Source organism: Cavia porcellus, unplaced genomic scaffold, assembly GCF_034190915.1.
Source record: "Cavia porcellus strain 051 isolate PalLab524CR breed Dunkin Hartley unplaced genomic scaffold, mCavPor4.1 scaffold_5, whole genome shotgun sequence".
Lineage (NCBI taxonomy): Eukaryota > Metazoa > Chordata > Mammalia > Rodentia > Caviidae > Cavia > Cavia porcellus.
The window spans coordinates 52,117,295-52,144,747 of record NW_026947488.1 but is presented as its reverse complement, the minus strand read 5'-3'; the positions used below and the strand labels follow the sequence as shown (position 1 = coordinate 52,144,747).

The following is a 27,453-nucleotide window of genomic DNA, read 5'->3' as shown; positions in this document are numbered from 1 at the left end:
CACTGAGCCTATGCTCGACTAATATTTTTATTTATAAAAAGGATTTAATACTCAATGTGGTGGCTCACGCCTGTAATTCCAGCACTTGGGAGGCTGAGGCAGGAGGATGGTTGCAAGTTTGAGGCCAGTTTGGGCTACAAAGTGAGTTCAAGGCCAGCCTGAGCTGCATAGTGAGATCCTGTCTCAAAAAGACAAAAAAACCAAAAAACAAACAAAAAAACCCACCACACTACACATGATGTTCGATGTGATAACTAAAATAACTAAAATAACTTGATCAGTCTTTTCAATTGATAAACACTGCATGTCTGAGAACCTGGAGACTCGCCTCTATTAAAATCCTTAAGAAAGTGCATTATTGGTAAGAATTTTGATTGAAAATACAGAATTAGAGCCAGCAAAATATCAGTGGCTAGAGGAGAGTAAGAATCGGTAGCAGGAGATACTTCTCTACCTCTGAAAGCCTGATGCAAAGTTGGGTCTTTACCATACAGGAGAACATGATTCCTCAGAGCCTGTGTTCCCAGAGTTGGGATTTTTTTGCCCCTGGGTAGTGTGTGTTCAGTGTCATTTGTGACTTCATTCCCAGTACCCACTTCTTGCTTTTTCCCTTGCCAGTTAGACCTTGTACTTGGGGTACTGGGAAGTATTCTGTCTCTTCATACAGAGTATGAAGAGATTATTTTGGATTTACTGCACTACCCCACTGTTACAGTCCAAGTGTTACATAAGAGGTGATGGGGAGTAAATAAGACTGGTGGGAGACAGTGGTAGCTCTATTACTGATTTGGGAGGAGCCTGGAGAAACAGGAGTTGTGATTAGTTCTGCTCAAGACATGTTGAATTTCATGTCTTTCCCACATGCTTAGCCAAAGTGGCAGTGGGGACGGAAGTCAAAAGTGAAGGAAAGAGTTTTTTCAGGTTTCTCTCCTTTGGTGTATGCCTTTCTTTCTGCCTGAAATGTTCTGCCCCTTTTGTTTTCTTGCTTAACTGTGCTGTCTTATCATTCAGTTCAAAGGTTTCTTTTTCTATCCAGTAGCAGTCCCATAAGATAGCCACTATTATTATCCTGTTTGGTTGGTTTCTTTGTTTTGTCACAGGTTCTCTTTATGTATTCCTATCTGGCCTTTAAATCACTGTATCCCTGGCTGGCCTGGAACTCACTGCAGTCCTTTTTCTCAGCCTCCTGAGTACTGAGATTATTGGCATCTGTCACCACACCCTGCTATTAACCTGTTTTTATGGATGAAGAAATTGAGACTCAGATGTTAAATAACTTGTTTATGGTCAGCTAGTAAAAGTGGTAAGACTGGATTTGAAGCCAGGCAGCATGGCTTGTGCTTCATGCTTGTAATATTTTCCTCTTGCTGTTTTCCAGGTACTCAGTATCTACTTATTGTATGAATAAAGGGATCATAATGGTCATCTTTGCACTTGGAATTTATGCACCCAGGCTTTCCCTTTCAGGAAGGTATTTCCAGTGAGATAAAAAATAACTCCCAAATGTTTCCTAATATGTTCTCTTTTCTCTGTTGTCATTGTCTTGGTTCAAGCCCTCTTCATCTCTTCTTAGGCTTATTATAATAGGCCTGCTATTGATATTATTGTGGGTCTCATTTCCTTGAAATCATTTGATACCTTGAATCTCCTTACTCCCTTGCAGAAGATTCTCCATTGGCTCCCAGTGTCTTTAGCAATTCTTGATCCAAACTAGAGAGTAAGCAATTCTGTCCCAACTTTGGTATATTCCCAAGAAGAACTCTGGTTTGGGCCAGCTTTCCATTCTGGAATAAGTAGCCATACTGGGATATGCGAACACTGTAATCTGTCCAACTTGTCATGTACTGTGTTCTTTGGCTAAGTTGGAAATGGGATCAGGTTTAGAACAAAGCCTCACAAGGACTTCAAGTCTGAAAGGGATTACTCTAAAAGATTAACTCTGGTTATCTAGCCAGAAGGGGAGAGTGGGTGGGCTCATTGGTGTGCCTAAGCACTTTTTGTGACTGTAAGCCTTACCTGACATTAGTGCAATAGATGCTTACTCTGCTTAGTGCTAGGACAGGGATCATGAGTGTTTTTGCCTTTGGGAGCTCCTGATGGGGTGGCAACATACAAACAGCATGATATCATGATCCCTCCATAGGAAGAAACAGACAGAGATACTAGTGTATCACTTAGATCTAAAACTAAATAATGGAATAGTGGAATTTATTTCAAAAATATAAAATGAGCATTTTATTTAATCACATCATTATTTTTCCTCAATTAAATTTAGATAAATTAGATCCTGGGTTGGCCACTTTCTAGTTGTGTCATTGGGGAACTGAGTCTCAATTGCCTGTGTCATACAATGGCATCTTAACAGGATTTTTGTAAGGATTCTTTGTGATGATATATTTTAAATAGTTGGTGTAGTACTTGAACACAGTGAGAGACAAAAAAATTATAATCAACCTCAATTTTTTTTTCTTTTCTCTTTTTGAGATAGGGTCTGGTTATATAGATCAGGCTGGCCATGAGCTCAATTTGTAGCCCAGGCTGGTCTTGAATTTGAGAGGATCCTCCTCCCTCAGCCTCCTGAGTGCTAGGTGTGTACCATCATGCCTGGTTTAACCAAAAATTTTAAATAGGCTATCCAGGATAAAATAGCTAGAAAAAAATGTGAAACTAATAATGTTTTATTTATTTTTAAAAAATTTTTTAAAAGATAGGATCTTGATATGTAATTTCTATCTGGTCTTGAACTCATTGTATCCTCCTGCTTTAGCTTCCTGAGCACTAGGATTACAGGTGTGCACAACTGCTTCTGGCTACAATCTTTTGTGGGGGGGTACTGGAAATCAAACTCAGGACCTTATGCTTGCCAAGCAGGCAGGCACTGATACTGCTGAGCTATATCCCCAGCCCCCAACATGTTGTCTTTTAAAGATATATAATTTTGAGACACACTGTCTCCTTCTTAAAGCTGATATCCCTAACTAACATTTTACCCTCCACCACCTTCATGCATAGGGTCATTGAGACCATCTCAGGTCATTTGTTGTGAGAGGCACTATCATTGAGTTTGTGAGAATACTGGAGTTCAAAGAAGTTTAGATTCTGAAGCTAGCATTCAAACTACTACTTCATCTTTTTTTTTCAATCCCCTGGTTGTAGGGGGTCCCCCGGCCTTACTCCCTCTATCACTGAGCTGTATCTTCAGGTTTTTTAATTTTTAGACTTTGCTCTACAAAGTCTCATCAAAAATTATTGTAAAAGGTGAATTAGATTAAAAGTTAGTGGTAAAGCTCTTGTTATTTAAAAATACGACAGGTATTCCCTTGCACAAACAATTTGATCCTTGAAATATCACTATGAGATGAGAATGTGTGATTAATAAGGTGGTAGAGAGGAACATGTAATAATGAAAATACTCTAAAGACACAATCTAGAATTGCCAATAAATTACCATTATCCTTATATAAAATTAAAAAGCTATTTGTTGGCTGGAGGTGGGTGGTGCATATAATCCCAGCTGTCAAGAGGCGGAAGCAGTAGGACAACTGTGAGTTTCAGGTCAGTCTAGACTACTTAGTGCTTTCAAGGCTAATTTGAACTACACAGCAAGATCCTGTCTCAAAAAAACCAAAAACTAAACCAAAACAAAAAACTACTTTTAAGTTAGGTATTTGGCTTTCTGTTTTTTGTCAGGAAAGATGTTTTTGATGTGAGTGAAAGTTCTTGTCTGTGTGTGAAGGAAGATGGACCTTTGAATCAAGGCAGAGGGAGTCGGAAGGCAGAGTCTAAGTGCTACTGCTCTGGAGTATGTTCATGTTTATGGATAACTAGTATATTTGGGAATGAAAAATGACTTCGCTGCTCTTCAGCTGTAACATTTATGTACTTGGAGGATTCTCATTAACATAACAGCTGTAATTACTAGTAGTTTTCAAAGCTACAGTGCATGCCTGTAAGCCTGTAATCCCAACTACTCAGGAAAGTGGATCTGGATTGCACATTTGGGCCAGTCAGGACAGTTTAGTGAGCCTGTCTCGAACAAACAAATACCATGACAAAGCCAACAAACAAAAAAACAAAAACCCCAAAACTACTTTAATGGAAGACCTTTTTTTTTTTGGTCTTTTTAAGATAGGGTCTTGCTATGCAGTACAGTTGGCCTTTAACTCTTGGTGATCCTCCTGCCTAAACCTCCCAAGGAATTACAGGCATGTGCTACTACACCTGACTGAAGAGACTTTAAAAAATGATTTGTATTACTTTTCATTTGGACTCACAGCTCCAGTGCTGCAATATCATCTTTTTGCTTGGTAAAGATGCTTGCATTGTTTTTGTTTTTAAAAACAGGATGTGTTTTCCTTCTTTCTCTCCTTAGGGTTTTTTTTTTGTCTTTTTCCTTTTTATCGGTACCGGGGATCGAACTCACGACTGCCTGCTTGCAAGGCAGGCGCTTATGCCGCTGAGCTAAATCCCCAGCCTCCAATACATTATTATTATAAGGAGAGAAAGGGAGCTGGGGATTTAGCTCAGCGGCATAAGCGCCTGCCTTGCAAGCAGGCAGTCGTGAGTTCGATCCCCGGTACCGATAAAAAGGAAAAAGACAAAAAAAAAAAAAAGTATTAATACTTAAGAGTTTATAGTAGGGTGCTTTTTTTTTGGTCTTTTTTTGAGACGGGGTCTTGCTATGCAGTTCAGGCTGGCTTGAGCTCACTTTGTAGCCCAGGCTAGTCTTAACTTGCAACCATCCTCCCACCTCAGCCTCCCGAGTGCTGGGATTACAGACATGAGCCACCACATCTGGCAGTAGGGTGCTCTTTTTTTTTTTTTTTTTTGTAGGGTGCTCTTTTTAGTTTGCATTCTGTAACTAAACTTGCTCTGTGTCTGCCCAAGAAAGAGAGGCTTAGATTAAGTGAATGTTGTTTTGATGCCATACTGTACTGCTAAGAGATTTTCTTCAGGCCCAAGGTTGGCTGGGATTACTTATGTATCCTGTCAGTAAACTCTAAATCCACCTTGTGCTGAGCCCCGAGCTAGAAGCTGAGAGTTAGAGATTAGTGTGACAGAATGTCTGTCTTCTAGGGGGTCATGACAAAGAACTAGTACAGTGTGCTTAGAATGTTTTTATTCTAAATTTATAGGATCCCAGGAGGATATAGTAATAGCCTGGAAAGAGGAGGGGGCAGTGGGTACACGGAGAGAGGTTGCAAAAGTTCCTATTTTGGGCACAGGAAGGATTTTAGATGGGAATAAGGGAGAAGTATAAGAAGCAAAGCAAGTGAAATATTAATAATAAAACTTTTTTTTTAAATACAGGGAAAGATAATTAGGACCTAGGAATATAACTCTGTGGTACAGCACTTACCTAGTGTATGTGAGGACCTGGGTTTTGTCTCTAGCACTGTTACTGTGTTTGGGGTGCTGTAGTCTCCTTTTGGAGGTGGTTTCTGAATTCTTTCTGTCCTGAGCAAATAATTGGCCAAGACAAACTCAAACTGTAACTAAGTTTTACTAGAGTGAAGAAAGAGGTTCTGCACAGCAAGTTTGGGCTAAGTATGTTATGAAAAAGAAGTACACTACACAGGATGAGAGTGGGCCACTATGCCAAAGAGGACACAGAGGCCAAAACTCAATAGTGTCTGCTCTTTTGTTTACTCACTCCTTGGGCTGACATCTAGCCTAGGCTGTCCATCAAAAACTTGCTCAGGTTCTCATGAGAAGCCTACATGCAGGGCTTTTGAAACTGTTCCTAGGATTTTATGATTAACAGATCACATCTGCTTCCTCAGTCAGCTTTGTCACATCTTTATCTCCTATCTCATTTCTCCCTGAGGGACAGTGGAGGTCTTTGTGTTCTATTGCTTCTTCCTGCTAGAAGGGATTATAGATCCTGCCTGCTGGGGATTATGTGCTTTCCAGCTATCTTGGGGTGTTGTGGCTCACTGGCTGAGTTGAAGAAAAAAACCTATCAGAAGGCAATGAGAAAAATGTTAGTCACTTTTGAGCTATCTGTTCAATGGCAACAAGTATTTTGGGGGATCTAGCACTCAAATATTACGGGCAGGTCAGATTTCTGTGCTTCTTATGGAAGACAAGTATGGCAAAGAGGACAGTTAGGTAAATTACTGAGAGCCTGAGAGCTATGCTAGGCATCCCCTTAACCTCACCTATGGCTATCAATCTAGAGGAGCATTTTCCAGAGAAGAAAGACAAAACCGAAGTCATTGAGTTGGCTCACCCATGACATCTGGTATTATCCAGGGTTCCTCATAGGAAATGGTGATGTCCATGGACAGGGGCATTGTAGGTTTTCCTGGGCCTTTTCAGAGCAGGAAGTGAGAGTTTGGCTGGCCCAAATCCTCTCTGGGAGCATAGACACTTAACTCTCCAGTGCATGAGTCAAACACATTGGCCCCCTCACATTCACAGCAGGGCCCAGACTGGCTTGGTGTGGTCATGTAAACAGTGTTAAGACTTCTTGCACTTGAAACAGTAACTCTTTCCTCTGTTATTTTTGGGTGTTCCCTTAGATGATCTGGGTGAGTTTAAGCCAAATGTGACATCTATAATCTTAGCCATTCTCTTTTGACCTTTATCTAGATCCTAATTATTGAACACAGGCAAGGTCATGTACAGCAGTTGGGATGAGGTGTCTGGGGTCTCATCTAAAGTATTCACTAAACAGATGGAAGAAACCCTTATCTCCCTGAAAGACAGATGAGGATCTGAGGACAGGATCATCAAAGATCTCTCTCTCTCTTCCTCAGGGGACACTCTAAGTACTATAGTTTATGGACTTTTCCTGAGATAATGGTTCCCAAAAGCCTGCATATCAGGGATTTCATTTTTACCTTGTATGTTTTTTTTGTCTTTTTCATTTTTATCGGTACCAAGGATTGAACTCACGACCGCCTGCTTGCAAGCCAGGTGCTTATGCCACTGAGCTAAATCCCCAGCCCACCTCCTATGTTTTAAGCAGAACAGTTTAACTGAAAAATAATCTCATAACTTGAACTGCCATCCCATACCTATCTCTCACCACTTCCTAGTTCATATTTAACCCAAATCGTTTTTGTAATAGTAGATAAGTGGTTCCTTTTTTATTGTTACTATTTTTTATTCAGGGAGAGGGAGTTGAGCCACCTGTTGGCGCTACCTTGTCCTTTGAAACCCCCATAAAATCAGGGTGGAGGCTCTCCTCACCAAGACTCTCTTAGCCACTTTAGCCACTTGATGGGTCTACTTAAGCAGAGTGGAGCCACTTAGAAAACTATCCCTTGCATTTACTCCCTAGTAAAAATTTAAGTACTTTGTTTAAGATAGTAGAGGTAGAAATCTCTTTTTTAAGAAAACTTTAAAAAGCCTAAGAATGAAGATGGCTTTCACTTTGACTTACAGTCATTTAAGTTAAGGTTTACCTATTGTTTTGTTCTGTTCAGACCACAGGCATATGTTTCTAAATTACCTGCATTTGTGAGAAGAAACAAGGAAGTGAAACAAACATGGTAGTATGTGGGTCCGGAATGGGCTGCTAGTCACATGACAAGATGGCGGGCAGCCGTGTGATGAGACAAGGTGGTGACCCTGAGAATGAGATGGCCATCTAGGGGAAACACATAGACTTTGAGCACAAAAAGGAGTAAACAGGGGGTGGGGGGTGTAAGGCAGCTACTCTGGCAGGATACTAACTTACTAACAGCTATCTTTCCCCAAAAGATAAAGCTGAGCAGAGTATCATGGAGAACAGAAACATGAGTTAAAAAAATGTATCTAAATGCCCTGTTCTGCAACTAGATTAGTAACAGGCACTCTGGCTGTTCTTTTTTTGGGGGGGGGGGGTACTGGGGATCGAACTCACAACTGTGCACTTGCAAGGCAGGCACTTATGCCTCTGAGCTAAGTCCCCAGCCCTCTGGCTATTCTTTACTGACCTGTGTGCGCAGTAAGTGACAGGATTATTTCCAAAAGATGAGAAGTATAAAACAAAAGAGGCCTTTATTCTGAGAACACAGAGAGAAGGAACCAGCACCCCCGACCGCTGGCTTTCTCTCTAGAGGACTCGTGGAGTGGCGGGTATGTAAGTAGCCTTGGTTTGGGGTGGAACCTAAGGGGGCATCAGGGATGCACCGATAACCTATTGGTTCTAGGTTTGGCGCCATAGGCAAATTCCCAGGGGCGGGGAAGATGGCGTCACAGGTAGATTCCTAGGGGCGGGGGAGATAGGGGCTTCCTGGTTCCTGTTGAGGTTTTCCTGGCTACAGTGTCCTGTCTGGGCCAAAACCCTTTCAGTAAGTAGCCAAAAATCGTCAAAAGAAAAGGGTAAACTTTAGGCAGTCCTATAGGCCCTTAACAGGTGAGAGAAAAAAGCAGAAGCCATGCAGTCTCCTTTTATCCCATATCCTGGGAAATACTGGAAAAAGTTCTTGGCACCATGAGAAATCTTCCAGGTTCCCAGTCTTGGAGAGAGAATACAAAGAAAAAACAAAAAACAACTCACCCAAAGGGTCTTACCTGCTCTCCTGGCCAGCTTGTCAAATACATTACTGGGTTTTGGGGTGCTGGAGTCTCCTTTTGAAGGTGGTTTCTAGATTATTCCTGTCCTGAGCAAATAATTAGTTAAGACAAGCACAGACAGTAGCAGAGTTTTACTAAAAAGTTAGGAAAAGAAACAGGTTGTTTTCTTTCACTTTTTCCCCCCAGATTTTATTGGTACATTTTATATATATATAGTGATCAAATTTGTCATGGAGAATTTGTACCTGTACATGACAAAACTTGTTCCCTTTCTTTTTTTCCTCATTCCCCTTCCCTCCCCTTTAGCTCCTCTTCCCCTTCCCCTTACAAAAGCTTTGAAGAAACAGGTCTTGCAAAGTGAATTTGGGTTAAGTAACAGTAGAAAAGAAATACACTACGGGAGAGAATTGAACCACTGTGCAAGGTAGACATTGTGGCAAAAACTCAGGTCAGCTGACCTTTTTGTATCACCCACCCCTCCCTCAGGCTGACATCTGGTCTAGGTCATCCTATCGGAAACCTGCTCCAGTTCTCATGAGAAGTCTATGTGCAGAGTTTTGGGAACCATTCTGTGCAGGTGACCCTGATATGTTCTGTTTTGTTTTTTTGAGACAGGGCCTTGCATAGTTCAGGCTGGCCTTGAACACTATGTAGTCTAGGCTGACGTTAAACTCACAGCAGTCCTCCTGCATCAGCCCCTCAGGTGCTAGGATTACAGGCATACACCATCATACTCGCCTGGGATTTTGTAATTCACAGGTCACTTCTATTTCCCCATCCAGCTTTGCCATCCCCTTATCTGCATCAGCACTGCAAGACATCAGTAACAACCCAGTCAGGTATGAACAAAGTCATACAGGTATTGAAGCCAGCCTCACAGAAACATGCCAGCACCTTCTGGATGTTAGTGACATTAGAAGTGGTAAATTTGGGGGCTGGGGTTTTAGCTCAGCGGCATAAGCACCTGCCTTGCAAGCAGGTGGTCGGTCATGAATTCGATCCCTGGTACCGATTAAAAAAAAAAAAAAGAAGAAGAAGAAGTGGTAAATTAAGGGTCTAGGGATTTAGCTCAGCAGCATAAGTGCCTGCCTCGTAAGTGCACAGTTGTGAGTTCGATCCCTGGTACCCCCCAAAAAAGAAAAGAAAATTGGTAAATTGAAGTTTTGGCCATTTTCTTCGTATCTTCTTGAAATTTATAATAAAATACTTCTAAGACACAAAACTTGACATTTTCAGGTCTGTTTCCTGCTTTGGGCAGAGCAGATTTAAATTGCTGGAGAGCCATTCTAATTTTATGGCTGAAGAAGCTATGAGTTACTTTGATTTATGTTAGTAATTTATAGCAGTAGTTCTCTATTCTGCTATACATCGCATACATCTCATGAAACTTTTTAAAACTCAAATAGGCCAAGACATTACACGTGTTTAAAATAGTATAATGGACTTCCGGGAGAACATGGCGGACAGATAACAGCAACTACCGGAGGCTCTCTGAAAAACTAGGCTCAGAAGCCAGATATGGTGCGGACTAAAGAGACATAAGCAGGTGGAGTTATGCTCTGCTGACTCAGGAACGAACTCGGCTGAGAGAGACCAACTTGGAATGCAGTCCTGGTGCTAAAACAGGAACAGAAAAGTCTCGCTGCTGAGGCTGGACCCTGTGCCATTGGAAGCCGTGATTTGGGTTTCCCGCCGCGCGGTGGCTGGCTGCCTCTACATTGGCTCGGCAAGGAGAGAGACGCGCGGAAACTCTGAGAACGGGAGTCTGCGAACGGAGTCGAAAACAGGACGGGCAGAGAGGCATGTTCTGACTTGTGGCGAGGTGAGTGAGAGAAACTGACACTCCACCACAGTTTGACTCCAGCGGACTTTCTGGGCCCGAGCAGTCCTGCGGGAGCAGGGCGCGGTGGAGACTCCGGCCACACATTCCCCTCTCGGGCGGGATTGGTGAAAAGTGCCTGGCCTGCGTGACGCTGCCGGCGGACCCCGTAGGCTGGCCCAAACCAGATTCCAGAGCCCGACAGAGGCCGGGAGGGGCGGGTCTCCGCGTAGGCTGCCTGGTGCGCAGCGGTGAGTGGGAACACCTAACCGGCGCAATTCGATCAGGCTGTGGCTGACAGGGAGAGAAGCTGGGCCTCTCATATAAGCTTGCATATATAAGGAACAGAGAATATGGGAAGAGGCAGCAACAAGAAAGGCTCCTCGGCCCCCAATTCTGAGAAACAGGCAATAGCGGACACCGCACCAATACACATAAAGCACCATATAGAGAGCCTCATAGACCAATTCGGGAATGAAGTTATCAACGACCTGAAGCTAGAAGTATGCAAAATAGTTAGAGAAATGCTAAGCCCCACCCAAGAAAAAACAGATGGTGGAATGGAAGAACAGAAAAAGAGGGGAGAATTGTTTGATGGAGAAAACAGGGAAAGCATAGAATACGTGAAGCAGGTTCAAAGGGACTACCAAGAAACTAAGAAGTCTATCGAAGACTGGCATAACAGCTTGAAAGAAACTAAGGACAGACTATCTGAACTGGAGGGCAGAATTGTAATATGGGAGAATGAAATGAAAAACTTCTTAAAAATAACAAAGAAACAAACAGCAATAATACAAAGACAAGAAGATGATAAGAGGATCCATAACTTAAGGATTAAGAACATAAAAGAAGAAGTAGGGACACAAACAAATGAACTACAAAAGCTACTCACAGAAATAATCCAGGAGAATTTTCCTAATTTAGCAAAAGGTAAAGATACTCAGATGTATGAGGCATACAGGACCCCAGCTACCTACAACCCAAACAGAGCAACACCCAGGCATATAATAATAAAAATTCCAGAAATTCAATACAAGAACAGAATATTAAAAGCTGTCAGAGACAAGAAACAGATCACTTACAAGGGAACACCCATCAGAATTACAGCAGATTTCTCTGCACAAACCATCAAATCACGAAGAGCGTGGGGGGAAATAATTCAAGCTTTGAAAGATAATAATCTCCAGCCAAGACTGAGATATCCTGCACAACTGTCCCTGGAAATTGATGGAAAAACAAGGTGCTTCCAGGATAAAGAGGAACTGGGAGAATTTGCAACCACCAATTCAACTCTACAGAGAGTATTGCAGGATATTCTAAAAAAAGAAAAATACAAAGAATCCAGAAATAGTGGAGGCCACAACTAATGGAGCAGAGAACAAAGTGAAGAAGACAAACTGACAGCTACTGACAGAATAAGAGCTCAACAGAAATGAGGCAGAGAAGATTGGATGATAGGAACAGCTATTTTGGAGAAAATGACATCTTAATAGGTAATACTGATTTAGTATCATCTTGTTTTGAAGTCTCATCTAGCTTTTGTCCTTCTGTCTCCAATGGTCTAAATAGGTTGTATCTTACTGGATTTTATTATGTATGATAGTATAAGCAAAAACCTTTTAAAGACAAGGAGATTATACAGAAACCATTATTCATTTTCTGTTAGTCGATTCTAAATACTCTAATGCTGTCATTCTCTTAAATGGTTTTACATTGTTTTGATATACTTAATGCTACAGTATACGAAGTTGTACTCAAGGATTTCAAGGAAAGAGACAATATGGTAACTACTTTTAGGTCAGGATTATCTGGTGGTGAAACACTATTCTGCTTAAATGGTTATGTTTTGATCTGCGCTGTTTCGTTGTTATGCCCTCTTTTATCTCAATCTCCACTCCATTATTTACTTTTTTAATACTTTTAAAAAAATTTTTATCCTTTTAATTAAAGAAAAAATATAACAGGTTACTATATTATAGTAACCCACTTTGACTTTCCATTACCTCGATTTAAAGCCCTGTATTACTCTCACCATCTGGTTTTTAACTGATGTTCCCCTATTCTGTTTTGCTGGATAGTATCAGGTTCAAAAATTTAGGCATCAGCTGTGAAGATAGTGAGATTCATTATAACGCCCATTCTCGTTGACTTTTATCTACTTTTGAAGACCTACAATGTCTCCAATGGTTTGGTTTTGTGGGTTTTGTTCTTTACTGTTTTGTTCAATTGTATTATAACTAATGGTATAGGCAATTCTATTAGAGATAGCGGGAGGCATTATGGTAACCATTGTTGATCACCTTGTATTATGTTTTCACATTATCTATTATGTCCACCCTTTTGACTTGACCGATTCTGTTCTGTTATGTCACAACTGGTTTTACTCTCTTCCAAAAAAGTAATAAGAACCGTGAGAGCAATGAAACCCAAAATGTGTAATAGTCATTGTACAAAAGAGAGGAAAAGAAAGTGCTCTAAACTATATAACTGCATGTATATTTATGTGTATAAGATAGAATATAATATCACAGAGTTTTATTGGATCATTGAACAGAACTGTTTGCAGTATCATAGATGGAATGTCCACTTTACAAGCTTTAATTTTGTGACTTGAACAATTATTTCTAAGATGACAATATGTAATCCATTAACTAGTAATTTCCTACTGTTCATTTTTTTTCTGCAAATCTGTATAACTTGTACCCTTTCTCTGCTTTTTTTTTCTTTTCTCCTTAAATAAAATTAAAAAAAAAATTAAAAAAAAAATAGTATAATGAGCTGGGTGTGTGGTACAGGCCTGTAATCTCAGTGCTCTGAGAGAGAGAAGAAGGAGGATCTAAGATTTGAACATAGTCTGAGCAATTTTTCTATTAATTGAGATCCAGTTTCCAAAAAAAATGCCAGAGCTACAGCTCACTGTTGAAGGTCCTGTGTTGTCTTTACCCAGTGCTGGAAAAAATTTAAAAACTAGCAACCAGGTTATGTATACCCAAAGTATACCAATCAACTTAACTAAAAAAATCAGGCCACCTATTCAAGATCCCTCCTGTCTCTTAGGAGCTATTCTTATTCCTTATTCCTTACTTATTCCTATTCCCCATTCCTTTTCTCCAATAAATTTTCTTTTAAAAAACTAGCAGCCAGATGAGGTGGTATATGCCTATAATCTCAGCAGAATAGCCTCAAATTTGAAGTGAGCCTAGGCTACATAGTGAGTTCAAGACCAGCCTGAACTACAGAGAGTGAATCCTGTCTTGAACAGGATTTTAAATCCTGATACACTGTAACAATATCCTCTGCTTTCCTTTTTTAGACAATACCTCCCTTTTTACTCCCACAGGGTACATGGTACATTTGGGGTCCTACCAACTCCCTGAGGTTTTAGATTGAGGGAGCAATTTGCTATTTACAAGTGGTTCTGAACTTTCTCACTCCTGGGCTTGATCTCAAGTTGTATTCCTTTACCTACAAAAGCTTCAAGGTTTTCCTTCCTTATAGCTGAGTAGTTCTCCACTGCACAAAAGTGTCATGTGTTTCCAACCTATCTGCAACTGCTGGGCAAGCTACCCCTATTTTTCTCTGGTTCCCTGTCATATAGATCATGATTATCTCATCTTTGACTTTCAGTCCATAAATCTTCTTCCAGGTTGATTATGTTTGCTATACAGAGCATCTTGATAGATCCTATCTCCTGATCTACTCTGCTTGTTTCTTTTTGTTAGTGTATCAAGGCCATCTATGTTAGTGATCATAAACAACCTTGTCTGCCTCATTTTTGCTGTGCTATTTTTCTGCGGTTGGTTGTCTACTTTTCCCCTTTACTCCACTGCTCCCTTCAGTACCATGGTCTCTTTTTTTTTTCTCTCTCTCTCCAGAATGTCTTTCAGTATTTTTTGTAGGGTTGGGTTGGTGGTCACAAACTTCCCCCAGTTCTTCTGTGTCATGGAAGCATCTTGTTTCTCCATTAATTTTAAGAGACAGTTTTTCAGGGTACATCAGTCTGGGTCGGAGGTTATTTTCTTTCACCAATTCTTTCTTTCTTTTCTTTCAGGGTACATCAGTCTGGGTCGTAGGTTAGTTGTAAGTTTGTCTTCTTCATTTCACTTTCTGCTCCATTCATTGTGGCCTCTCTGCCACTGCTTCTGGGCTTGGAATACTTTCAGGGCTTGGAATACTTCGCTCCAAGATCTTCTTTATTTGATGGTTTGTGTTGAGAAGTCTGTCATGATTTTGATGGGTTTTCCTTTATAGGTGATCTGTTTCTTTTCTCTGACAGCTTTTAATATTCTGTTCTTGTGATGAATTTCTGGGATCTTGATTATTATATGTTTGGGTTTAGATCTATTTTGGTTGTAGCTGGCTGGAGTTCTGTGTGCTTCATATAACTGAATATCATTTCCTTTTCCTATGCTTGGGAAGTTGTCCTTAATTATTTCTGTAAATAGCCAAAGGTATTTCCTTTGTGTTTACCCCTACTTCTTCACTCACATTTTTTTATTCTTTTTTTAAAATTTTATTTAAGTAGAAAAAGAAAAAAAAAACAGAAAAAGAGTACAAGTTATATAGAATTTCAGAAAAAATAAACAGTAGGAAATCACTAGTTGATAGATTACATATTGTCATCTTACAAATAGTTGTTCGGGGCTGGGGATTTAGCTCAGCGTCATAAGCGCCTGCCTTGTAAGCAAGCAGTCATGAGTTTGATCCCCAGTACTGATAAAAAAGAAAAAGACAAAAAAAAAAAAAAAAAAAGAAAGCAAGAAAAAAATAGTTGTTCAAGTTACAAAATTAAAGCATATAAAGTGGACTTTCAAATAGTGAGACTGCAAACAGCTCTGTTCAATGATCCAACAAAACTCAGTAATACGGTTATCTATCTTATGCACTTAAACATACATGCAGTTTTATCCTTTAGAGCACTTTATTTTCCTCTTTTGTACAATGACAATTACACATTTGGGGTTTTATTACTCCCACAGTTATTATTTATTTATTTATTTTTTGGTCTTTTTCCTTTTTTATCGGTACCGGGGATCGAACTCACGACTGCCTGCTTACAAGGCAAGTGCTTATGCTGCTGAGCTAAATTCCCAGCCCCTACTCCCACAGTTCTTATTACTTTTTTTTGAAGAGAGTAAAACCAAATGTGACATAACAGAACAGAGTCAGTCAAATCAAAAGGATGGACATAATACATAATATAAAAACAAAATACAAGGTGATCAACAATGGTTACCATACTGCCTCTTGCTATCTTAAAAAGAATTGTGTATATCATCAGTTATAATAAAATTGAACAAAACAGTAAAGAATAAAACCAAAACATTGGAGACATTACAGAACTTCAAAAGAAGATAATAGTCAACCAGAATGGGTGTCATAATGAATCTTATTGTCTTCACAGTTGTTGCCTGTACTTTGGAACGTGGTACTATCAAGCAAAACAGAATAGAGAAAATCAGTCAAAACAAAATGGTGAGAGCAATACAGGGTTTCAGATCAAGTTAATAGGAAATCAAAGTGGGTTACTATAATATATCCTGCTATTTTTTTATTTATTTTTCCCTTAATTCAAAAGATAAAAATAAAAAAGTAAATCATTAAGAAAGGAGATTGAGATAAAAGAGGGCATAACAACAAAATAGCACAGGTCAAAACATAACCATTTAAGCAAAATAGTGTTTCACCACAAGATATCCCGACATAAAAATAGTTACCATAGTGTCTCTTTCCTTGAAATCTTTGAGTATAACTTTGTATACTGTAGCGCCAAACATATCAAGACAATTTAAAACTATTCAAGAGAATGACAGTATTACAGGGTATTTAGAACCAACTATCAGAAAATGACCAATGGTTTCTGTATAATCTCCTTGTCTATAAAAGTTTTTGTTTATATTATCACATATAATAAAATTCAATAAGATACAACCTGTTAAGACCGATGGAGATACAAGAATAAAAGCTTGATGGGACTTCAAAACAAGATGATACTAAATCAGCACTAGCTATTATGATGTCTTGTTTTCTCCAAAATGGCTGTTCCTACCATCCAACCTTCTCTGCCTCATTTCTGTTGAGCTCTTTTTCTGTCGTTAGTTGTCAGTTTGTCTTCTTCATTTCTCTTTCTGCTCCATTCATTGTGGCCTCTCTGCCACTGTTTCTGGAATCTTGGTATTTTTCTTTTTTAGACTATCCTGCAGTATTCTCTGTAGAGTTGAATTGGTGGTTGCAAATTCCCCTAGTTCCTCTTTATCCTGGAAGTACCTTGTTTTTCCATCAATTTCTAGGGACAGTTGTGCAGAATATATCAGTCTTGGCTGGAGGTTATTTTTCAAAGCCTGAATTATTTCCCCCCACACTCTTCGTGATTTGATGGTTTGTGCCGAGAAGTCTGCTGTAATTCTGATGGGTGTTCCCTTGTAAGTGATCTGTTTCTTGTCTCTTGACAGCTTTTAATATTCTGTTCTTATATTGGATTTCTGGAATTTTGATTACTATATGCCTGGGTATAGGTCTGTTTGGGTTGTAGGTGGCTGGGGTCCTGTATGCCTCATACATCTGAGTATCTTTACCTTTTGCTAAATTAGGGAAATTCTCCTGGATTATTTCTGTGAATAGCTTTTGTAGTTCACTTGTTTGTGTCCCTCCTTCTTCTTTTATGTTCTTAATTCTTAAGTTATAGATCCTCTTATCTTCTAGCCTTTGTATTATGGCTGTTTGTTTTCTTGTTATTTTTAAGAAGTTTTTCATTTCATGCTCCCACATTACAAATCTGTCCTCCAGTTCAGATAATCTATCCTTAGTTTCTTTCAAGCTGTTATGCCAGCTTTTGATAGAGTTTTTAGTTTCCTGGTAATCTCTTTGAACCTGCTTCATGTATTCTATGTTTTCTCTATTTTCTCCATCAAACAATTCTCCCCCTTTTTTCTGTTCTTCCATTCCACCATCTGTTTTTTCTTGGGCGGTGCTTAGCATTTCTCTAACTGTTCTACTTATATCTTGCTTTATTTCGTTAAATGCTTCACTTTTGAACTCATCTATGAGGCTCCGGAGATATCACTTTATGTCTGTTGGTGCCATGTCTGATATTGTATGTTTTCTGTCCTCATTCTCCTTCGGTTTTACCTTTCCTGGATCAGTGTTCTCAGGATTGGGGACTGAGGACCCTCTCTTGTTGCTCCCTCTTCCCATACTTTTTGTTCCTTCCATACAAGTGTATATAGGAGGCCCAGTTTTTTTCTTTGTTGGTTACAGTTTTTTTGAATTGTGCTGGCTAGGTGTTCCCGCCCACTGCAGTGTACTAGGGAGACACATACTTGGCTAGCCAATGTTGGGCCCGTCCTTCCAGGTCAACCTGCTGAAGGCTTCACTGCTAGGGTATACCTCCAGGTGCTGGGACCTGGTTTGGGCTAGCCTACTGGGTCTTAGTCAGCTCCGCACCAATCCCGCTTGAGAGGGGAGTATGCGAGTAAAATCACTGCAATGTCCTATTCCAGCTAGTCTGCCCGGTCCCAGAATGTCCTCTTTTGAAGCCTCCTAGTCTATGGAAGGGTCCCCATTCCTCTCACTCACCGCAGGTCGATGCAAGGCTCCCCGCCAGTCCCGCTCTCAACTCCATTCGCCAATTGCCACTCTCAGAGCTTTTGCACGTCTCTCTCCCTGTTGTGCTGATTTGGACGTGGTAGCGGCAGCAGGAAATTCAAATCATGGCTTCCAAGGGACGGGTTCCAGCTTCCACGCTGAGATTTTATCTGTTCCGGTAATAGCACCAGGATTGCATTTCCAGTTGGTTTCTCTTAGCTTAGTTTGTTCTGGGTCCTCTTGTTTAGGACTTCTCACACCGCACCATTCCTGGATTCTAAGCTGGGTATCTCAGAGAGCCTCCGTAGCTGCTGTTATCTATCTGCCATGTTCTCCTGGAAGCTGCATTTTTTTATTCTTAAGTTACAGATCCTCTTGTCGAATTCTAGCCTTTGTATTGTTACTTCCTGGTTGCTTGTTATTTTTAAGAGATCTTTCCTTTTGCCATCACACATTGCAAACCTGTATTCAAGTTTTGATAATCTATCTTAGTTTCTTTCAAGCAGTTTTGCCAGCTTTCAATGGAGTTTTTAATTTCCTGGTAATCTCTTTGAATCTGTTTCATGTATTAATCTAGTTTGTCTGTCATGACTTTGATATTTTGAAAGAGTATTGGCCAGTTATTTTGTAGAATGTCTCTCAATTTGGATTTGTCTGTCTCTTCATGTTTAAATTGAGGTTATGCATTTTTGGGTGAGAATGCCAGTGGTAAAAATATCAGAGTGAACCTGTGACTTAGGGCATTATGGTAGGAAATACACATTTTATTTATCATATTACTGAGTAATGCCAACTTGGATCTTTTTTTTCCCCCAGTACCGGGGATCAAATTCATGACCGTATGCTTGCAAGGCAGGTACTTAAGCCACTGAGCTAAATCCTCAGCCCAGGATGATTTTTAATATTTAAAAATTCCATCATTTTCCTTAATTATTTTTTATTTTCTTAGTATAAGTCTTGTACTTTGTTTTGGTTTTGTCAGTTCTTGCTGTGTAAATCCAGACTGGTCTCTAACTTGTAGTGATCTTCCTCAGTCTGCTGAGTGCTGGAATTACAACTGTGTGCCACCACACTTGACAAGGTCTTGTACAATTCTTTTTCTTTGGTCTTTTTGAGACAAGATCTCACTTATATAACTCAGTCTGGCTTTGAGCTTGCTTTGTAGCCAGCCTGGTCTTGAATTTATAATGGTCTTCCTGCTTCAGTCTCTTGAGTCTGGCCTTACAAGCGTGCGCCACCATGCCCATTGCATCTTGTACAATTCTTAAGTTTATCCTTGCATATTATAAGCTTATAATGCTATTGTTCATGAAATTTTTTTCTGTAATTTTTTTTTCCTGCGCTGGGGATTGAACATGACATCTTGCTTCCTGCTAGGCAAACACTGTATCTGAGCATTTCTTATTTATAAATTGGGCTTTTACTATAAGAAAGAACCTTCCCTTCTGTGTTGGCACTCCTGTTAGAGGATAGAGGATAGAATATCTGACACCAATAATGTAAGTGGAAAAGAGGTTCAGTTTTATTCCCTGTTTCAGAAGTTTCAGTCCATGGTCAGCTGACTCCAAGGAGGACCGTTATGGCAAAAGGGTATTGTGGAACAAAACTTGCTCATCTTTGTTTTTTTTTTTTTGAGAGCAGGTCTTGCTGTGTAGTCAAGCTGGCCTTGAGCACACTATAGACCCCAAGCTGGCCAGGAACTCTCAGTGGTCCTCTTGCTTTAGCCTCCTGAGTGCTGGGATTACAGCATATGCACCATACCTGGCCAAAGCTGCTCTTTTTATGGCACTGGGAAGTAAAGCCAGGGAGAAGACAACTCCCAGGGACCTCCTCCAACAGGCCCTGTCCCAATGGTGCATCGGCAGGTAGGTGTACTGTCCTGTGACCCAGGCATGAGTTTCTTCATCCAGTCAATTGACAGCTAAGCTTAACCATCATACCTTCTTAACCACATATTTATTAATATGTTTAACCACATATTTATTAATAGTGTTTACTTTGCATTATCATCAGTGTGGACTGATGGATACTTATGAATTATAATCTTTTTCTGTTATGACTGATTGAATATAGGCTTTTTCCTCCCCGTTGGTACTGGTGATTGAACTCAAGGCCTTTACACTGTGCTGCATCCCCAGCTCTTTATTTTTTATTTTGAGACAGGGATGTACTAAGTTGCCAAGTTACCCAAACTGTGATCAAACTTGGGATCCTCATGGGTCTGCCTCCCAGAGTGCTGGGGTTACAGGTATGTTCCATCATACTTCGCCTTTTTGTTTTGTTTTTATTTTTTCTTGCTCAGGTCACATCAGTTTGGTTAGGTCTCTGTTCCTTATACTCATTTAGGACCCAGGCTCCTTAATCCCTTAGGTCTTTAATCTTTTTGAGACAGGGTTTTGCCATGCAGTTCAGGCTGGCCTTGACCTCACTTTGTAGCCTCGGCTGGTCTCCAACTCGCAACAATTCTCCTGTCTCAGCCTTCTGAGTGTTGGGATTACAGGTGTGAGCCACCACACCTGGCAGTCCTTTAGGTATTCTAATCTGGAATGTCAAGGAAAAGAGCTATGTCCTAAAGTACCTATTGTGTATAATGAGTTAACCTCTCTCTACATGGCAGGAATACAACAGGCTTTGTCCCATCCTTGGGAAAATCGAGATTAGTTGCTCCAGTCACTTTTAGGTTTGATTCTTTCAGAACATTCTGCTGGGAAAGGCTGTGGATTAGCAGTCCTCTACTGGATCCTCTGCATCTGTTTGAAGGAAGAGGGAAGAGATTGGGAGGATTTTTAATGGCCAGTCTGGAATTGATAGCATTACTTCCACCCATATCCTATTGGCTAGAACTCAGTTAACTCTTTTTTTTTTTTTTTTTTTTTTTTTTTTAGTACTGAGGATTGAACCCAGTGCCTTTGCACTGAGTTACATTCCCAACCTTTCTTTAAGACGGTTTCACTTAAGTGGCTATGTTGACTAGGTTCAACTTGAATTTGTGATCATCCTGTGTTATCCTCCCAGAATATTGGGATTATAAGTGTGTGCTGCCACTGCTGGCTAAGGCAGACTTTCATACGTCTTCTTCACTCTGCTCCCTAATTCTGCTTTTTTCTTTCTGTTAGGTGAGTGTCTTTAGTTTGCTCCTGTGGCTGCCTTGATGTCCTGAATCAATTCAAAAAGTTTACTTTGCACTATCATTTTGACTTTGGGGAAGAGCCAGCTTTCTCATGGTGCCAGATCTAGTGCATGAAGTGCACGAATACACACTAATATCTTATGAGCCCACTTTTCCTTTGGATAGCATACCACAGCAGCACTTACTATATTTTTGGTTCTACCTCATAAGGACCCTCTTGAAAGAGGACTTCCAGAACTGGTTCAGAAAGTGGCAAGAATGATGGGACAAGCATGTTCAAAGCAAGGGGAATTCATGGCAATGTGTCTTTTCACTGTAATAATTTTTTTTTGCCTTTTTCCTTTTTATCGGTACCAGGGATCGAACTCACGACTGCCTGCTTGCAAGGCAGGTGCTTATGCCGCTGAGCTAAATCCCCAGCCCCTGTAATAATTTTTTTACTTAAACACTATTTTTTTGATCAGCCTTCATATGTATGGTAACCTGATATCATATCGTTTTTGTTTTTTCCCCTTAGAATGTAAATTTCACATTTTTCCACTTAGTAAAATAATGTCTGGCATATAATGAGTCAAATAATAGGTTAATTCATTCAGGCATACTACTTGTATCATAAATTAGAGGGTTCTGGCTACTACTGCTTAGTTGTTTTAGTACAGTAATGAAGAGGGACAGAACATTTTGGGAACACTCATAAATGGCACAAGTATTGGCCCTTCCTCTGTCAACCTGAGAAGTGCTGTGCATTTCAGAGCTGTGGTTTCTAACTTGCAATTTGTGACTTATTACTGAGTTTTGAAGTCAACTTAAACAGGCAGTGAACAAATGCAATATGATTAGTTTTATCTTGGTCTGTCTTGAGTCCCTGGCTCATAACTACTTTTCCTGGGAAGACTGTAGAAACTAGTATTTCTCTTCCCCAAATCAAGTTACAAAAACTAATCTTTGCTAGCTTTCTCTGACCTAGATGATCAGAAGAGGTCCTGTCCTATACCTAGGAGGAAGAGATGTTGTACAGAGCAGCCAAGAAAAATCTGAGTAGCCTTACTGGGTTTCCCACTGTTACAGTTTAAATATGAAGTGTCCCTTATAGACTCATGTCTACGAGGGCTTGATCTCCAATACAATAATGTTTAGAGGTGTGACCTGTAGATAATGAACTAATAATCATGAACTGATCCATTGATAAGTTCATTGCTGCATGACTGTTAGGAACTTGGCCCAAGTTGGAGTGAGTAAGTCACTGGAGGTGTGCCTTTAAAAAGTCTGCCTAGTCTACAGTCCTTTCTGTTCTCTGTTTTCTGGCTACTGTAAGGTGAGCTGCTTTTTCCATCCATGTCATTTCTGCCTTGGATGCAGCCAAACCTAGATTGAAACTTGAAATGGGTGAGCCAAAATAAACTTTCTCTTTTGTATGTTAGAAATTTGGTCCCAGCAACAAAAAGCTGACTAATATACCTACCCAGTCCATAAACAGTAGATACGTAATGAAGTCTCCCTAAACACTTTCAAGGACAAGATTCAGAGGACTTCCATGTAGCTAAACACATGGAGATTCCTGCGGGTGACTTGTCCAGGCTGAAAAGGGCCTAGATTTGTGGAAGAAGGCCAGGAGACGAGGAGTTTTATGAAGTCAAGGCTTTTGGGCTGCCCTACCCTGCTCCGTCAGCTTTCTTGTTACTCTTGTATAGAGTTGGCAGTCAGTAATAATTAAAAGTGAAGTAGGAATAGCACTATGCCTGTGCTACTTAGAAATATAAGAGAAATAACCAAAATAATTAATATGGTTTCCTTTGGGTAGCACAAGTTTGGATGAAGGAGAGACAGGTGTAAAACTTCTGTGCTTTGTTTTTTGTGGCTATCTTTCAGTCCTATTCAGACTTCAGATTTGACATGTATTAGTTTGATTACAAATTAAGATTTATAGGAGTTAGGATTATAGCATACTGTACTTGAGCAGTTTTCAAAACTTTTTAACTGATACATAACTTTTTCATATAATAGTATACTATGTTTTTCTTCTCTCTTTATTTTTGTGTGGTGCTGGGAATTCTACAAAGGGCCTTATATGTTAGGCAGACAGTCTGCTGTTGAGCTACATTCCAGACTATTTTATTTTTCTACTCAGGTTTTCTCTTTTTGATGTTGTTGATGTTTTGTTTTGTTTGTTTTCAGACAGGTTCTTACTATGTAGTTTAGACTGACGTTGGCCTCAAACTTGTGGCAGTCCTCCTGCCTTGGCCTCCTGAGGGTTTGGATTACAGGCCTTTTTTTTTTTTCTTGGTACTAGGAATCGAACTCATGAGCTTGCACTTGCCAAGCAGATGCTTATGCTGCTGAGCTAAAACCCCAGCCCCAGAAGTGTTTTTTGGTATCCCCTTTCTTTTGCATTAAACAAATAGTGATTTTGATGTGTATATACACACATTATATATACATATAGCATAAATATACAGTGTACATATATATCTGTGTGTATAAGTGCTTCTTATTTAGAACATATTCCTAGAAGTAGAATTGCTGTTGAGTTAAAGGCAGTTTATACTTTAAAATATTTACAGAGACATTTGGGCACAGTGGTGTTGTATGGGGGCTGAGTCAGGAGAGTCACAAGTTTCAGGCCAGTCTGGGCAATGTAGTGCCTTAGTGAGATACTCTTAGAGTAAGAAAAAGGTCAAGCATTGTGTCACACTTCTGTAATCCCAGTACTCAAGAGACTGAGGCAGAAGGGTCTCTGAGTTTGAGGCTGCCCTGAACTACACAGCGAGACCTTGTCCCTCACCCCCTAAAAAAGAAACAAAACAAAACAAAACTGGGCATATAAGGAGGTGGTACAGCACTTACTTAGTGTACAAGAGGCCCTGAGTTGAATCCCTAATCCTACCTCTGCCTCCTCACTCATTGTGTTTTTGTTTTTTGACAGAGACTTCCAAATTGTCTTCTTAAGTGTTAAGATCATTCTGATGGCTATGTGGAGAAGATGGTTGTGGATCAGAATTGACAGTGGAAAGACAGGTTGGGAGGCTACTGAAGTCATCCAGCAGGACATTAAGTGCTTCACTCTAGAATAACTGTGGAGAATGGGACTGGTAGGCTGATCCAGGAGAGGAAGTGGGAAGAGAACAGATGGGATTATTAATGAAGTCCATCTGAGAGTGAAAGAGAGGAAGGAGTCAAGGATGACTTAGGCATATCAGTGACGTCAGTTAGTGACCTTGTGAGATGAAGCCTACTGCCAGAGCAGGACCAGAGGCTCTCATAGGTACTGTGTAACTCAGACATTTTACAGTTTTAGAATTTGGGGCTGGGGACTTAGCTCAGCGGCATAAGCGCTCGCCTGCCAAGCTCGAGGTCATGAGTTCAATCCCCGGTACCCTCCCCCCAATTTTTTTTTTTAGAATTTATAACAGCATGCTTATTTATAGATTGAATGATGTCCATTTTGAATACTTTCTTTTTTAATTTTAAGGATACCAATTAATTGACATTTGTAGAGCATTGAGACATTGAGACAGTATATTAATAAATTTTATATTTTTATCTCCTCTTCAGTCTGTTATCTTCCTGTTCATAACCCAGATATGTAACTTAAATCAGTAACTTTCTCCACTAGCTGTAGCCAGTGGACTTCATAAAGTTCAGTCCGCTAAGAGGAAGGAATAAAGATAGTGATACAAGAAAAGTGTGACTCCCAACCTATGAGAGGTCAAATGTGCCAAGTTCATCTCTTAGCTTTGAGGAACAAAATTGTGAATCAAAAGGAGGAAGTTAGGACGATTTTGTAAGAAATAGGGAGAAGACTAACTCCTGGGTTTCCAGGAAAGATCTCAAGTGGGTGGCTGCCAACACTCTTTGTCAAAGGTGTTTTATATAACAAAATCCGTGGAGTACCATGTTACAACTTGTTAACCTATAGGGCTGCAAGTATAGTTGCTTAGTTAGCATTGATCAAGTAGAAAAACAAGTCACATAAGCAAGGGTATATGAAAAGATCAGAGAAGTTCTTGGAAGTGGATGGGAGTTGTATCAGGCAGTCTTTTACTAGAGAAACATATATAACATAAGATATACAATGTATAAGAATTTACAAGATTGCCTTACAGTGATCACTAGCAGTCAGATGAGGAAGAGTGCGGAGGGTGTCTGCACACTGGAGACTGAAGAATTCAGTCATGTCCGGAGCTCACTGCAGCATCCCCTGCGAGTCTGTATACGGAGGCCAGTGGGCCTGTGATAGACGGCTGATGAGTTTATGACAGAAGCCAAGGAGTCTGTGCTGCAAGCCAGGAGATGAGGTTCAGAGTCAGTGTTTGAAGGCAAAGACTGGAGCTCCTTGTAAGAAACACAAGCAGATCCATCCTCCCTCATTTTCCCTTTATACTATCCAGGCCACGAACCTCCTCAGGGTGTGGAATTGCTGAGCCAATTTAGTTTAAGCTTCTCTTCTCAAGTTGACACAATCACTCAGCCATCACAGGAGTATTGATTCAGGTATTCTGGTCACCTACCTATGCATCTAATGCTGATCAGGGCCCACTGCAGGTGGTGCTAATCACTGTGTAATCTCTAGCTACACTATTTATCTTGCACATCTGGCTGTTGCAGGATTCAGATTTGCCTCTAGCCACAGCTCTTTTTATGCTGATTTTTCTTGGGGCCCCAGTCCCTTTCTGATTGCCTATTAATTTCTGTCTAATTTTTAGCAGTCTAGAATAGTGGGAGGGAGGGAAGTATAAAGGAGGGTAATGGGAGGACAAATATGATCAAAATGTTATGTGTGTGTATGAAAATACCATAGTGAAGCCCAATGTTCTGTAAAACTAATAGATATTAATAAAATATATTTAAAAAACAGGCCAGGGATTTAGCTCACAGCACAAGCACCTGTCTGGGAAACTCAAAGTCACGAGTTCAATCTCTGGTACCCCCCTCCCCCAAACAAACAAATAAATAAGCAAGCAAGCCAGGCATGGTGGTGCATGCCTGTAATCCCAGCACTCAGGAGACTGAGGCAATGAGGATCATCACAGCAAGTTCAAGGCCAGCCTGGGCTACATAGTAAGAACCTGTCTCAAAAAACTAAACAGAGGAAAATTACCCCCACCCAGTCTATAATGATTCACCTTGCCCCATTTCTTTCACATTGTTATAAAACTACTATTTCCTACTGACCAGTGAAGTAGTAGTTTACTGCACTTTTAACTCATTATGCCCAGTTCTACCTTGTTTTTGCATGTTCTAGTCTCGCGCGAAATTTTCATTGGTCTCCTTTCTGACTGGGACTATGGGGAAGCAGGAAGCCTGCAGGTGGGGAATCAATGAAGTAAAAAGGTAAGTATTTTATATTGGTGGACTTTCCTGCCATTCACTGGTTTTAGGATAAGAAAACTCTTTGCGTCAACTTCCCCGAATTAAGACTTCCTTTCCCATTCAGTCTTTAGTTGCATTCCTCTCCCATTCAGTCTGGATTCATAGCCAACAAAATGGGTACTTTGAATCTTTGGTGCTGCCCCCCCTCCTCAGCTAAGAGAGTTAGGAAGTTTTAGAGGAACAACTAGTTTAATGTTTTTGAGTATTGCCGTTCTACAGATTGTCCTCCAAAATGGTCCTTTCTCATTTCGCCAGCCTGAATGAATTTTGAACTCTTTCCTATACTGCTCACACTCATGAAATAACAAACACCTTTCATTTCCTAAAGTCACAAGCCTATTTTTTTTTTTTTGGTGGGTTTTTTTTGGTTTTTTTTTTTTTTTTTTTTTGTCTTTTTCCTTTTTACCGGTACCAGGGATCGAACTCATGACTGCCTGCTTACAAGGCAGGCATTTATGCCACTGAGCTAAATCCCCAGCCCCCACAAGCCTATTTATCTTCTAGCCCCAGCCATGCTTGGGCCTTGCTTTCTCTAGACTCAGGACCAAGCCCTGACCTGTCAATCCTCTCTGCCTCATTTCACATGGCATAGAGCATAGAGCACTCTGTACCTGCCTTGTTTGTAGTATATCATACCATTACTGTTTTTGTTGTTGTTATTCCTTTGCTGGATCCTAAAAGATCTTTATGGGTAAAGGAACACATAATGACTGTCATGGGCCTGGCTGGAGGGCAGAGTAACTATAGAATGGATCAACAGTATTTACCCAAGTGTGGTGACGCATGCTTGTAATTCCAGCACTCTTGAGGTTGAGGCAGGAGGATCTCTTTGAGCTCAAGTACCGCCTAAGATACATAGTCCAAGGCCAGACTGAATTACATAGTGAGACCCTATCTCAAAAACAAAACAAACAAAAAATGTTCAGAGATAAGGAATTTAGGTAAAAAAACTGTATGCATATAGGAAAATTGTAATTTTATAGAATACTTTAGTGTTGGAAATCAGGGTATAAGGCTTCAAAAATAAGAATGATCAGCCCAC

The 27,453-nt window shown here is 40.2% G+C and overlaps 1 protein-coding gene across 2 annotated transcripts in view; it reads left to right on the top strand.

Moving 5' to 3' along the window:
- Positions 1-27,453, top strand: part of Prkar2a (protein kinase cAMP-dependent type II regulatory subunit alpha) — an 81,513-nt gene that overhangs the window by 14,563 nt on the left and 39,497 nt on the right. The window contains exon 1 of one of the 2 annotated variants that reach the window (XM_063248826.1): positions 19,535-19,776. The exons of the other annotated variant lie outside the window; for it this stretch is intronic. Within the exon in view, the coding sequence (XP_063104896.1) occupies positions 19,662-19,776 (115 nt within the window). The 5' untranslated portion in view covers positions 19,535-19,661. Of the gene's footprint in view, positions 1-19,534; positions 19,777-27,453 lie in introns of those variants that run through there. 2 annotated transcript variants of the gene reach the window in all.